The 14,669-nt window shown below is 41.8% G+C and overlaps 1 protein-coding gene across 1 annotated transcript in view; it reads left to right on the plus strand.

Annotated features, from left to right (window-relative positions):
* Window positions 1-14,669, plus strand: part of MYO7A (myosin VIIA) — a 129,177-nt gene that overhangs the window by 92,914 nt on the left and 21,594 nt on the right. The window contains exons 29-34 of the mRNA XM_075198591.1: window positions 1,507-1,680; window positions 3,489-3,716; window positions 10,933-11,103; window positions 11,439-11,556; window positions 13,239-13,365; window positions 13,848-14,017. Of these exons, the coding sequence (XP_075054692.1) occupies window positions 1,507-1,680; window positions 3,489-3,716; window positions 10,933-11,103; window positions 11,439-11,556; window positions 13,239-13,365; window positions 13,848-14,017 (988 nt within the window). The remainder of the gene's footprint in view (window positions 1-1,506; window positions 1,681-3,488; window positions 3,717-10,932; window positions 11,104-11,438; window positions 11,557-13,238; window positions 13,366-13,847; window positions 14,018-14,669) is intronic.

The raw sequence follows: 14,669 nt of genomic DNA on the forward strand, positions 1-14,669 counted from the left end.
CTTTTTCTTAAAGCTTTCCAGTCTCCCTCTTAACTTCCTAACTTATCTTCTGCTTCTTCCCCTTCCCCTATCCTTATCATCCGTTCGTTCTTCTCTCCTTCTCTCCCCCGTGTCTCTCTGTCAGTCTACCCCACCATTTAGATTGTACGCTCCTTTGAGCATTGTCTTCTCTCCTCCTGTCTTCACCACTTTTAACTCTGCTCACCAGCTACCTAGCCTTCCTCCTCGAGGACCCTCTTCCCCCATCCCCTCTCGCTCCCTCCTCTTTCCCCTGGGGGTCTCCCTCTCTTCCGTGCCCTCCTTCCTAGGTGCCGCTGTTGGCGGACCTACCCCTCTCCACTCCCTCACCTCTCTAGCTGTGCCCTGAGCTCACTGAGTTACTGTGATTATTGTTTACTGTACTGTGCTGTCTCACCTCGTATTGTAATTTTGTTTGTCCCTGTACGGCGCCGCGGACACCTAGTGGCGCCCTATAAATAAAAATTAATAATAATAATAATAATCATAATAATAACCCATTTAATGGTATTGTTATGTTTGAGTTATGGTTTGTTTAAGTGTTATTGTTGATAAAGTTAAGCAGGTATTGTATTATTCTGTATTGCTCGAAGTTTAGTCTGTGGATGATATTTGTTACCTTAGTTGATCAATCAGAATATCATCATCATCACCATTTATTTATATAGCGCCACTAATTCTGCAGCGCTGTACAGAGAACTCATTCACATCAGTCCCTGCCCCATTGGGGCTTACAGTCTAAATTCCCTTACAGACACACACAGACACATAGACTAGGGTCAATTTGATAGCAACCAATTAAAGGTTTTTTGCAAGTGTTGGAGGAAACCCACGCAAACACGGGGAGAACATACAAGCTCCTCATAGATAAGTCCATGGTCGATATCTAAACATAAAGGTAGCTAAGCGGAGAAATAAGCTTTCATAAACCAGATATGTTACTGAAAACATGTATAAAATAAAAATGAGACCTACTTATCGTGTAAATTATTTGTTTTTGACAGACAATCTGTCCTCCAGAATTCAGCAGCATTTTGTACCCATCACATGAAGGCAGCCATTTTGTCGACTATGCCAATATTCATGAGTATGCATCTGATCAATTCATTAGTGAAGCCATGAGATTCATTGTATCAGTTTATTAGGAGCCGAGAGCCTTGTGTCTCCATGACGTTACTGGTTCATAGAATGTTGGTTCATTCCACAAAATGCTGCCTCGACTGTGTATGCAACTGGAACGCGCTAATGTTTGGCTCCTGATACTGTAACTCCCTACTGTGTCCATTCCATGCAAACATGTGTGCAGCCAATTTATGCTTTAATACATGGAGTGATCCATCGATGTAAGAGCTCAGCAACGAGATATTATCTTCAGGGGCATACTTGGTTCATTTCCATAACTGATGTCTAAGACTTCCTGTTACAGCCAGTGTTATACAGACTCAGTTGTTTACATACATGCGTTATGTTTCTCCGTCTTCTCACAAGGCCACCAAATCCAAGAAGCCCATCATGCTCCCGGTGACCTTTATGGACGGGACGACCAAGACTCTCCTCACTGACTCGGCCACCACCGCCAAGGAGCTCTGCAACTCGCTGGCCGACAAGATCAGCCTGAAGGATAGATTTGGGTTCTCGTTATATATAGCGCTGTTTGATAAGGTGCGGAGTAGTCTCACTGGGAGACATGACTAACATATTACGTATGTGAATGTAACAGAGAAGACACCAGGGACCACTGTGTTTAGGGGGAAAGAAAAAATAAGTATCAGTTAGATAAATCCTCCTGTGATTTCTTAAAGCAGTGATGGTTATTTGCTGTCGCTTCTTCTGGCACTTGATTAAAATAACTGCTGATATGTTATTGCAGATAGGTGTCTTTTCTTTTATTAAATGTTTTGTTTTAACTGATGCCTGAGATCAGCGGTAACGTGCGGTGTCTTTTGATGGTCAGAGGACCATCCATGCCGTCCATGGAGTGTATTATTCTGTCTATCACTTCCACTAAAAACCTACGTACCTACTTCTTGATTTGCAGCCCCTAAAAACCAGTTTCACCTACCCGTGACATATCATTGGGCATTATGTTGTCATGAGATCCACATTTGAAGTCCACATTTATATCTGAATATACCTCTAGAATTAGATAGTATGAAGGAATGTTATAGAAAGAGTGGTTTCAGATAATATCACGCCATCCTGAAATGTCACCAATACTACTAATTCAGTGACTATTAACAATAATAATAATGACATTTAATAGAGAATGGTGTCTTGTATCTCTCATGGCCTCATTTTTATCACCCTGACTTGTAAGAGGTTTGCGCCTGATTTAAAGTTACATATAAATACATTCTCCTGATTGTAAAATTACAGCGCGGTGCTAAACTGTCTCGCTGTGCATCCAGACAACTTGCATCCGTATTTAGAGTTGCGTGTATCTTGCACATGCGGACAGGGCCATCTTTTCCATTGGGCACGATGGGCAGGTGCCCGGGGGTCCCACAGGCAAGGGGGCCCCATAGGCAGGGCTCTTAATTAGAATAAATAATCCTGCAAAAGAAAAAACCTGCAAAAAAAACCTACAAGGGGCTCTGAGCAAGTACATCTATCTATCTCTATCTCTATATATCTATATCTATATCTGTATCTCTATACATCTATATATATATATATATATATCTATATATGTAGGGTCCCCGATACACTGCTTTGCCCGGGGGCCCATAATGTTGTTAAGATGGCCCTGCATGCGGACCCTTGTACTGTAGGAGGCAGAACAGGTATGTTAACGCTAGAGATGCTCACTGACCCCAGTGAAGTGGTTTTGGTTTTTCGATCTGGATTAGCTTCGTGTTTTGGTTTTGGATTTTTAAGAAAAACAAATATGCTAAAATCACATACTTTTGCTCTTTTTTTGTTCCTACATTATTATTATTAACCTCAATAACACTAATTTCAAGTCATTTGCAGTCAATTTTGACCACCTCACAGATCACAATATTATTTTCATACACTTTCGGACAAATACTGCAGAGACCTGGCTGGATGGTAAGTGACAGAGCAATGACACAAACACACGGCAGTTCCTAGCACATCTAGGACACATTGGGCACACAGCAGTGGCAGAAAATAAAGCATGTCCCTTTCATGCGTCTTATTTTGAGTCTTGAAGTTATGCACCAACATAAACTGGGGACAGGTGTTGGAGTTGGTGACTGTGATGATTGACGCATCTTTTCTCTGGATACATCTATACGCTAGATTTAAGGTTCAAAATACAGGCGTAGATACACAAGATACACGCAGCTCTAAATGAGGCCTCATATCTATAATCACTTTATTTTTTCATGTGATTAAACTCCACTAACTCATGTTGTCATCACTTTACTTTACATAGAGTACGTACTAGATAAAACATCTAGCTGCTGCTATCTGTTATCATGTGTGTCTTATTCGCTTGCCGCCAGGTGTCCTCGCTGGGCAGCGGGAATGACCATGTGATGGACGCCGTGTCTCAGTGCGAGCAGTACGCCAAGGAGCAGGGGGCACAGGAGAGGAACGCTCCCTGGAGGCTCTTCTTCCGAAAAGAGATCTTCACCCCCTGGCACAATCCCACCGAGGACAACGTCGCCACCAATCTCATCTATCAGCAGATTGTCAGAGGGGTGAAGTTTGGGGAGTACAGATGTGACAAGGTGAGCGCTCATCCCTCGTAGACGAGCAGTAATTATATTATATTACAGCACAGAAGAAATCTGAGAACAGCTTAATACATTTCTTCTGTGCTTTAATTATACTAAATTATTGATGGAGCATTTACATTGTATCAACATGAAGCTTTCCGGCAGGTTTGAAAAAACCAATCAGATTCTAGCTATCATTTCTTTAGTACATTCTACAACATGCTAGCTAGAATCTGATTGGTTGCTATAGGCAACATCTCCACTTTTCAAACCTGCCAGAAATCTCTCAGCTTGATACATTTACCCCCTGGTGTCCTAGAAAGATGAAAGATCGGATCGGAGACCTCTTTTTCAAGCAAGATTTCTTTGACCAAGGTGATCGTTATGTGGATCAGACTAAAAAATAAATAAGCTTAACCTAATAGTCTTAACCATATCCCTTGTATGGCGGCAAAAGGAATTGTAAACTTTTGGGCAACCCCCTTTCTAATACCTACTCCCTTCCTATGTAGCAAACATGGGGCATCCCAGGATCACACCCTGTTACCTGGATCTGGGAACTAGATCTTACTGCTCTAGGCTTCAGCTAACGGGTAGTTCCTATACAGATTGGGCAGTGTTTGGTAAGGGTGCAGTGTCCAAAAGTGATCCTACCCCAGGTTTTAGTCTGAAACCTAAGCTTTGTAAAGCCTTAAAACAAGCCTAAGTCCTAGCTGTGTGTAAAATATCTATCATCTTACCATCCCAAATTCTTAATATGTAAGAAACTCTGAAATACCATTATCTGTACTAAAAGAAACATAGAAAATGAAATAGTCATGTACGGTTACAAGCTAACCCTCGGTTTTGCAAAAAAAAAAAGTATCAGGGCCTACTAGTTACTAGGGATGTGCACCGGCGACTTTTGAGGTCTCGTGTTTTGGATCCGGATTTTCGTTATTTTTGGGGTTCGGATTTGTCTCGCAAAACACTTGACGAAAGGTCTCGGTTCGGATTTAAGGTTTTGGATTCGGATTTTTTTGGAAAAAAACATAAAAAGTTTAAAAATCAAGTTTTTGGGCTTATTTTCACTCCTAGGCTATTATTAACCTCAATAACATTCAATAACAAGCATTTCCACTAATTTACAGTGTATTCTGAACACCTCACAATATAGTTATTAGTCCAAAACGTTGCAACAAGGTATCTTTCTGGACTGCGTAGAGGAGTGGGTCACTACAATATATATTAAAAACCCTGAACTTTTATGATTCGCACCAATAAATGTACCTGGACTGCGTATAGAGGAGTGGGTCACCACAATATATATTAAAAACCATGAACTTTTATGAATCGCACCAATAAATGTACCTGGACTGCGTAGAGGAGTGGGTCACCACAATATATTAAAAACCCTGAACTTTTATGATTCGCACCAATAAATGTACCTGGACTGCGTAGAGGAGTGGGTCACCACAATATATTAAAAACCCTGAACTTTTATGATTCGCACCAATAAATGTACCTGGACTGCGTAGAGGAGTGGGTCACCACAATATATTAAAAACCCTGAACTTTTATGAATCGCACCAATAAATGTACCTGGACTGCGTAGAGGAGTGGGTCACCACAATATATTAAAAACCCTGAACTTTTATGATTCGCACCAATAAATGTACCTGGACTGCGTAGAGGAGTGGGTCACCACAATATATATTAAAAACCCTGAACTTTTATGAATCGCACCAATAAATGTACCTGGACTGCGTAGAGGAGTGGGTCACCACAATATATTAAAAACCCTGAACTTTTATGAATCGCACCAATAAATGTACCTGGACTGCGTAGAGGAGTGGGTCACCACAATATATTAAAAACCCTGAACTTTTATGATTCGCACCAATAAATGTACCTGGACTGCGTAGAGGAGTGGGTCACAACAATATATTAAAAACCCTGAACTTTTATGAATCGCACCAATAAATGTACCTGGACTGCGTAGAGTAGTGGGTCACCACAATATATTAAAAACCCTGAACTTTTATGATTCGCACCAATAAATGTACCTGGACTGCGTAGAGGAGTGGGTCACCACAATATATTAAAAACCCTGAACTTTTATGAATCGCACCAATAAATGTACCTGGACTGCGTAGAGGAGTGGGTCACCACAATATATATAATAAGAAAACCATCAACTTGTTTGATTCGCACCAATAAATGTACCTGGACTGCGTAGAGGAGTGGGTCACCACAATATATTAAAAACCCTGAACTTTTATGAATCGCACCAATAAATGTACCTGGACTGCGTAGAGGAGTGGGTCACCACAATATATTAAAAACCCTGAACTTTTATGAATCGCACCAATAAATGTACCTGGACTGCGTAGAGGAGTGGGTCACCACAATATATATAATAAGAAAACCATCAACTTGTTTGATTCGCACCAATAAATGTACCTGGACTGCGTAGAGGAGTGGGTCACCACAATATATTAAAAACCCTGAACTTTTATGAATCGCACCAATAAATGTACCTGGACTGCGTAGAGGAGTGGGTCACCACAATATATATTAAAAACCCTGAACTTTTATGAATCGCACCAATAAATGTACCTGGACTGCGTAGAGGAGTGGGTCACCACAATATATATAATAAGAAAACCATCAACTTGTTTGATTCGCACCAATAAATGTACCTGGACTGCGTAGAGGAGTGGGTCACCACAATATATTAAAAACCCTGAACTTTTATGATTCGCACCAATAAATGTACCTGGACTGCGTAGAGGAGTGGGTCACCACAATATATTAAAAACCCTGAACTTTTATGAATCGCACCAATAAATGTACCTGGACTGCGTAGAGGAGTGGGTCACCACAATATATATAATAAGAAAACCATCAACTTGTTTGATTCGCACCAATAAATGTACCTGGACTGCGTAGAGGAGTGGGTCACCACAATATATTAAAAACCCTGAACTTTTATGAATCGCACCAATAAATGTACCTGGACTGCCTAGAGGAGTGGGCACTGGGCACCACAATAAAATATATAAAAAACCTTCAACAGGTCTGCATTACACTACACATACGGCTGCTCCTCCATCCTCTCCATCATATACATGTTGGAGTTTTAGCGTGTGACAACCTCTTGTTTTTGATAATGTCAGTGCATTTTGAATATTTTTCAATTTGCCCCACACCACTGAATGTACTTTATCTATGATACGCATCTATCTATCTTGACTGCGTAGTGTGGTGGCCCCGGTACACAATTTGGTACCGAGGCCACAATATAATTAAAAAATTGGGCATCAACTGTCACCGTTGTTTAATATCTGATACACCTAAATATGGACTGCACAGTGGAGTGGCCCCGGTAGTAAATTTGGTGCCGGGGCCACAATACCTCCTCCAACTTCCAAGTGTAGTGTTTATAAAGACAGACAGCGTCGAAGTGTTATTAGTTGACTTTCTTAACCCTAAAATTGTCCCTGTTGCAAATATTCGTGCAATGGACAGTTACTTTTTTATTGAAAGACTCAAGCTTTCAAGTGTAGTGTTTATAAAATATAAACAACAATACAGTAGTTTTAGAGCACGTCAATACCTCTTGTTTTAAATTATGACACGGCATTTTACTTTTGGTTTAATTTCTTGAATTTTTTTAAATTTGGTTTTACTTTTTGAACATGGCAAACGACTGTTGATTGGTCATATAATGCAAAAAAAAAAGTTCCAAGATGGAATTGTCCTTGGGCCCTCACACCCACCCTTATGTTGTTGAAATAGGACATGCACACTTTAACAAACCAATCATTTCAGCGACAGGGCCTACCAAACAACTTTGGCTGAAATGATTGGTTTGTTTGGGCCCCCACACCAAAAAAGCTATTCATCTCTCCCTGTACAGACTAAACAGGCTCTACTGAGGCAAGATGTCGTCCTCATCCTCAACCTCTGATTCCTCTCCCCCTACAGTGTGTACTTCCTCCTCATCACACATTATCAATTCGTCCCCGCTGGACTCCACAACCACAGGTCCCTCTGTAGTATCTGGAGGGCAGTGCTGTACTTCATTGAGGAATTGATTATTCATTTTTATAAACATCATTTTTTCAACGTTGTGAGGAAGCAACCTCCTTCGCCGCTCACTGACCAGGTTCCCCGCTGCACTAAAAACTCTTTCCGAGTACACACTGGAGGGGGGACAACTCAGGTAAAATAAAGCCAGTTTGTACAGGGGCTTCCAAACTGCCTTTTGGAGTTCTACCACGTCACTACCTCTAGTTAATTTAGATTGCAAGGCTTGTAAATATAAATACTTTGAAGATAAAAAAAAGCAGGCTGCACAGACTGTGGAGCTAGAAAGTGAAATTAAATGGACCACGTTACTTTGGTGGCTATCTATGCCCCCCCCGCCCTACACTTGTAGTTGAATATAAATAAAGCAGCCTGCATAGACTGTAGAACTAGCAATTCAAATATACAAAGAAATGGACAAAGGCAGTTTGGTATCTGTCTGCATCAGATCCCCTCTCCACTAGGAGTAAAACAGAAAACTTTTCAGCCGTTATATAATCTAGAATATAAATAGAAATTGAGAAATGCAATTTGGTATCTGTCTGCATCATAATCATCAACATCCTCCTCAGCGCCAGCTACATCAATATCCTCCTCCCAGTGTACAACATTCACACCTTCATTAGCCAAATCTGTAACTGGACTGTGGGTGATCCTTCCAGCATATGCAGAGGGCGTGCTGCAAATGCTGGATGGAGTCACCTCTTCCCGTACAGTGATGGGAAGGTCAGGGTTCACAACCAACAACACCCTTGGACTCGCCTTGGGGATTTGTGATGTCATCTGTTTAGAAGGCAGAGTTCTTTGCTGTTTTGTTGTTGTTGCTGACAGCATAACTCTCTTAAATTTTTTGTAGGGGGGGGAGGAGGGCTTAGATCCTTGGGTGAAGCTGGACCACTAGTCATGAACACGGGACAGGGCCTAAGCCGTTCCTTGCCACTACTTGTCGTAATTGGCATATTGCCAACTTTACGTTTCTCCTCAGATGATTTTAAGTTTCTTTTTTTGCTGTTTTTTGAGAACTTGGGCTTTTTGGATTTTACATGCCCTGTACTAGGAGATTGGGCATCGTGCTTGCCAGACGACGTTGATGGCATTTCATCGTCTATGTCATGACTAGTGGCAGCAGGTTCAGCATTAGGAGGAAGTGGGTCTTGATCTTTCCCTACTTTATCCTCCAAATTTTTGCTCTCCATTATATGTAGCACAAGATACTGCAGAATGTGTGAACTTGGTAATATTGCAGTACCAATGGACTTATACTGCTGGATTGGTTTTGCAAATTTGGTTATAATTATTATATATTTTTTTTTTTTTTAAATTTTTTATTTTTTTTTACTTTTTTTTTATTTTTAAAAAACTTGGGAATAGTGGGGAAATAACTATGCCCTTAGAAGCACAGAGCACAGGACACAGCACCACTGGACTGAACAGGACACGGCACAGGACCCAGCAGCACTACGGAACTCAGCAGGACAGAGCACAGGACACAGCACCACTGGACTGATACTGCAGAATGTGTGAACTTTGTAATATTGCAGTACCACTGGACTTTTACTGCTGAATGTGTGAACTTGGTAATATTGCAGTACCAATGGACTTATACTGCAGGATTGGTTGTGCAAATTTTGTGGTAATTAAAAAAAATTAAAGTAGTTTTTGGTATTTTTTTAAAAAACTTTTTTTTATTTTTTTAAACACAGGGGAATATTGGGGAAATAACTATGCCCTTAGAAGCACAGAGCACAGGACACAGCACCACTGGACTGAACAGGACACAGCACAGGACCCAGCAGCACCACTGACCTCAGAAGGACAGAGCACAGCACACAGCACCACTGGACTGATACTGCAGAACACAGCACAGCACAGCACAGCACAGCACAGCACAGCACAGAACTAAACAGCACAGCACAGAACTAAACAGCACAGCACGAGATCTACCAGGACAGAGGACCACCTAACACACCCTCCCTCTACCCTGATCAATGCCCGAGTGAAGATGGCGGCGACTAGCGGAGAATTTATAGGATCCGAGTATCGCTAGATCCGACAACGGGGTTATGAGTCAGAGCCTCAGTTTCACATTTGAATTTGGCGCCAATACCCGGATCTGTCTCGGATCCGACTCGGATCCGCAACGTTCGGGTGGGCTCGGATTTCATAAATCCGAGTGCGCTCATCCCTACTAGTTACCTCCCAATATTCCAATTTTTTTGGACCCTGAGTGGGGAATAGCTCTTCACTAACTGGGTGTGTCACTCAAATACTCAATTGAGCATGTCTGCGTGGATCTTGGTGGAGTGTGGTCAGTTTGGGGTAAGTTCAGGCAAAAAACGAGCCAAGCTTAGTTTGTCCCGATTTTCCTTTCTTAAATCTCTTAAGTCTTAAAACGGTTCTGCCTAAATATATGGCTAAACCTCTAAACCATTGAGGGGCATTTTCCAAACGCTACCTGGGAGAACATATTATATGAATCTTTTATATCCTTTCATGTGATTGGCCGGCTCTTTCTTCGGGTCTCAGTTACTCCTTATTATTGCTACTTAGTTTTCTATGCAGGTTTTATGCAGGTTTAAGGATAATTCCAACCAAAACTACAAACTCTGCTTTGAATGGAAAATCCTAAGTGAATCCTGGCCCCCAACGGTTACTTACCTGAGGTCCCTTGTCCCGGGTCTTCCATGGACCCCTAGAGATCACTTTCCTCTGGCTCCTGCATAATCAGGAACGAGAGAGTCCAGCGGTGTCTGGCAGACTGTTGTCCAGCGAAATTAGACATGAGAATCAAATCATACAGGCCGTATACTGGTTTGTTTAATAAGGTAACAGGAAAGATAGGTGCAGACATGATCACTTTTGCTCTTAGCAGCTAACGCAATTCAGCAACAACAGGTATAGGAGCTGCTTAAGTTTCCTCAATATCCTCAGCGCTTATATCCTGCATGTGGAAAACTACTTTAACTAAATGTTGTCACTATGACATTTTCAGTGCTGCTTGTTGAGTTGTGGGTCGTGTTAATCACCATTTGTGGAATTTTGATGACTCTGTGAAAATGCAAATCATTAAATACACTGTAAGGCAATTAAGCTCTAATTATATCCCATTTGCACTCTCTCGTTATACTAATTCACTAGATTTCTATTTATCCCCCAGGAGGAAGACCTAGCGGAGCTGGCGTCCCAGCAATATTACGTGGATTATGGTTCAGAGCTGATCATGGAACAATTGTTAAATCTTATACCTTCCTACGTCCCGGACCGAGAGATCACCCCCTCCAAAAACGTGGAAAAGTGGGCTCAGTTAATAATTGCGGCTCACAAGAAGGTATTGTTGGCTGAGAAGCTGGCGTTAGGGTAAAAAAATGGGGTTTTACTTTTTTGGGGGCGTTACTAGATTTTACTGTGTAGGATTTGGTAACTAGAGGTTGTAAGGAGACAATGGAGCCGGGAATGATTAGTGAAGCTGGGCTGTAGTAACCATATGGTGTCTCTACATCCTGGTTCCCTGCTCTTCTCAGACTCCATTTTTGCTGAGATCAGTACCTTGAATGCAGATTATGTAATGGTTCCAGACATCACTGTATGAGGTAATTTCAGGATTCAAAGCTCTATATAAGAATCTTAATGATCAATTTAAATATGTTTCTTTTAACCCTCTAGGGTATATACGCCCTAAGGCGATCGGACGCTCAGAAGATAAAGGAGAACGTGGTGGATTTCGCTCGATTTAAGTGGCCTTTGTTGTTCTCTAGATTTTACGAGGCCTTCAAGTTCTCAGGTAAATTCATATGTATGTGAAAGCGTCGTCAATGTCACAGATTTTCTAGATGTATTTCTAGATTCTGGTTCATTCTACCGACTTTTCTTGGAATCTGACACTGTCGAGGCAGCCATTTTGTGAGCAAAGATAATATATTCGTGAGGAGGCAGCCTATCCGTTCTCTAGGAACTAGTGACATCACGCCTTATGCTCCAGTGATGTCACTAGTCCCTAGACTTAATATTGGTTCTGAGCACAAAATGGCTGCATGTTTATTGCTATAATCCCCTTTCGGTATTAATTGGTAGAATGTTTGTTTGTAGCTGCAATGCAATGACCGTGACATGCTCGTCACACATATATTAATCAATAAGTAATAATGCCACTGTATAGGTCATTGGTATCTATAATACTGTGTTCAGTTCTGGAGGCCATATCTCCAGAAGGATATAAATACATTCGAGACTGTACAAAAAAGGGCAACTAAAATGGTGCATGGCCTACAGCACATAACTTACCCCAAAATATCTTAATATTTTGGAGAAAAGAAGGGAAAGGGGAGACATGATAGAAACTTTCATATATATCAAGTGTTATACCAAGGTGCAGGAGGGAAACATTCTACAAAAGAAGAGAAGTATTAGAACACGAGGATATGTACTGACACTGGGGGGAAGAGAAGTATTAGAACACGAGGACATGCACTGACACTGGAGGGAAGAGAAGTATTAGAACACGAGGACATGCACTGATACTGGAGGGAAGAGAAGTATTAGAACACGAGGACATGTACTGACACTGCAGGGAAGAGACGTATTAGAACACGAGGACATGTACTGACACTGGAGGGAAGAGAAGTATTAGAACACGAGGACATGTACTGACACTGGAGGGAAGAGAAGTATTAGAACACGAGGACATGTACTGACACTGGGGGGAAGAGAAGTATTAGAACACGAGGACATGTACTGACACTGGGGGGAAGAGAAGTATTAGAACACGAGGACATGTACTGACACTGGAGGGAAGAGAAGTATTAGAACACGAGGACATGTACTGACACTGGAGGGAAGAGAAGTATTAGAACACGAGGACATGTACTGACACTGGAGGGAAGAGACGTATTAGAACATGAGGACATGTACTGACACTGGGGGGAAGAGAAGTATTAGAACATGAGGACATGTACTGACACTGGGGGGAAGAGAAGTATTAGAACATGAGGACATGTACTGACACTGGGGGGAAGAGAAGTATTAGAACACGAGGACATGTACTGACACTGAGGGGAAGAGAAGTATTAGAACATGAGGACATGTACTGACACTGGGGGGAAGAGAAGTACTAGAACATGAGGACATGCACTGACACTGGGGGAATTAGGTTCAGAGGAAATGTGAGGAAAACTACTTCACAGAAAAGGTAGTGGATAAGTAGAATAGCCTCCCATCAGAGGTGGTAGAGGATAATACAATAGAGCAATTTAAACATGCTTGGGATAGACATAAGGATATCCTTACAAAAAATAAGGGATCAAATAGAGTTTGAGGTTACCATAGGTTAAAAAACAGACAGACAAGATGGGCCATGGGGTTCTTATCTGCCGTCAAATTCTACGTTTCTATGTTATCAAGCATAATATGCAATGCTGTAATCTATTAGTGAATAAATACAACATCTCTACCTTCTACCTGACTCAGGACCAAGTCTGCCCAAGAACGACGTGATTGTGGCTGTAAACTGGACTGGGGTCTACTTTGTGGATGAACAGGAGCAGGTTCTCCTCGAGCTGTCCTTCCCAGAGATCATGGCTGTGTCCAGCAGCAGGTAACTAGGATACAGCGGGAGAGGAACGTGATAAGTCTGGTTCTCTGTACTGTGCGAGAGGTAACAGATTCTGCAATAAGTAGCGAGGGTTCCGTTCAGGGTCTGATGAAGTGTTCCGGACGTCCTGGGCTAATACGCTCTTGGCCCCCCCTCACCTTCCATGCAAGGCTAATACATTATAGGTATTGGACGTTGCTGTGTGTGCTTAGCCTTGGCACGCCCTTATTGTACATTGACTACGTTAGTCCTCCCCTTCCCCTCCCTATTCTGTTCTTCAAATCCCAAGCAATTGTATGTGTCATTTACCAGCAAGCATGAATTGCGTTCTTTGTTGCAAATCTGTTTCACAAGTGTGCAGAGCAAAACTATGCAACATATGCCATGTAAATGGACTTATATTCCTCAATGAATCAGGCCCTCTATGTCTAATGTGCTCCCTTTATCTCCTCTCATTGCCCTCTGTTCCATGCTGCCCTCTGTAGAGGTGGTAAGTTGCAGGGACAGAGCTTTACCCTGGCCACCATTAAAGGAGACGAGTACACATTCACCTCCAACAATGCTGAGGACATCCGAGACCTGGTGGTGACGTTCCTGGAAGGACTGAGAAAAAGGTCCAAGTACGTGGTGGCTCTTCAAGACAACTCCAATCCCGGTAAGGCTGGTTCTGAACACAGTCATATTTTCAAATACTTTATTAGCCTGTTAGTCTGGTGAACTAAATGCCCTGGATGAATGTATTCAATATGGTCCTTGTAAAGGGTTTTTAAATGCCTTGATCAAAGGGTTTATAAATGTGAGCTGAGAAGTCTTCTGAAGGTCCTAGGTCTTGAGGTTTATTAACTAGGGTGACATCACTTTAGCTCATCATCTACTGCACATCTATCAAATCCCCAGTTTAGAACAACTTGTAGCCAAAGCGAGGACTTTGCAGTGATCTGATTGGCTAAAGGCTTCTGATTCTAGAAATATGATTTCAAGCGTTATCTAAGGTGGTCTCGGACTCCAGTTAAGCTTCATGAGTTTTATCTGGCAAGTTATTTCCCTGCTCCCCAGGTTTCCTCACGTGTCCCCCCTGTGATTTCTCTCCCTAAACTGTTGTATCTATTGTTGATATTTCAGTGGCTGTAAACGTACTTTCAAACATGTTTTAAGACCTTTGATTGTGAATTGTGCATGGTGCTATCTGTATCATTAACATGGAAGATTGTGGGATGAAGCACATCTGTAGGTGAAACGACCGTCATTCATCCACCTTGTGACAATAGTCCATATAAAGGGTCTCTGAATGTCCACAGTGGAAGTTC

This window comes from Mixophyes fleayi, chromosome 2, assembly GCF_038048845.1.
Source record: "Mixophyes fleayi isolate aMixFle1 chromosome 2, aMixFle1.hap1, whole genome shotgun sequence".
Taxonomy (NCBI): Eukaryota; Metazoa; Chordata; class Amphibia; order Anura; family Limnodynastidae; genus Mixophyes; species Mixophyes fleayi.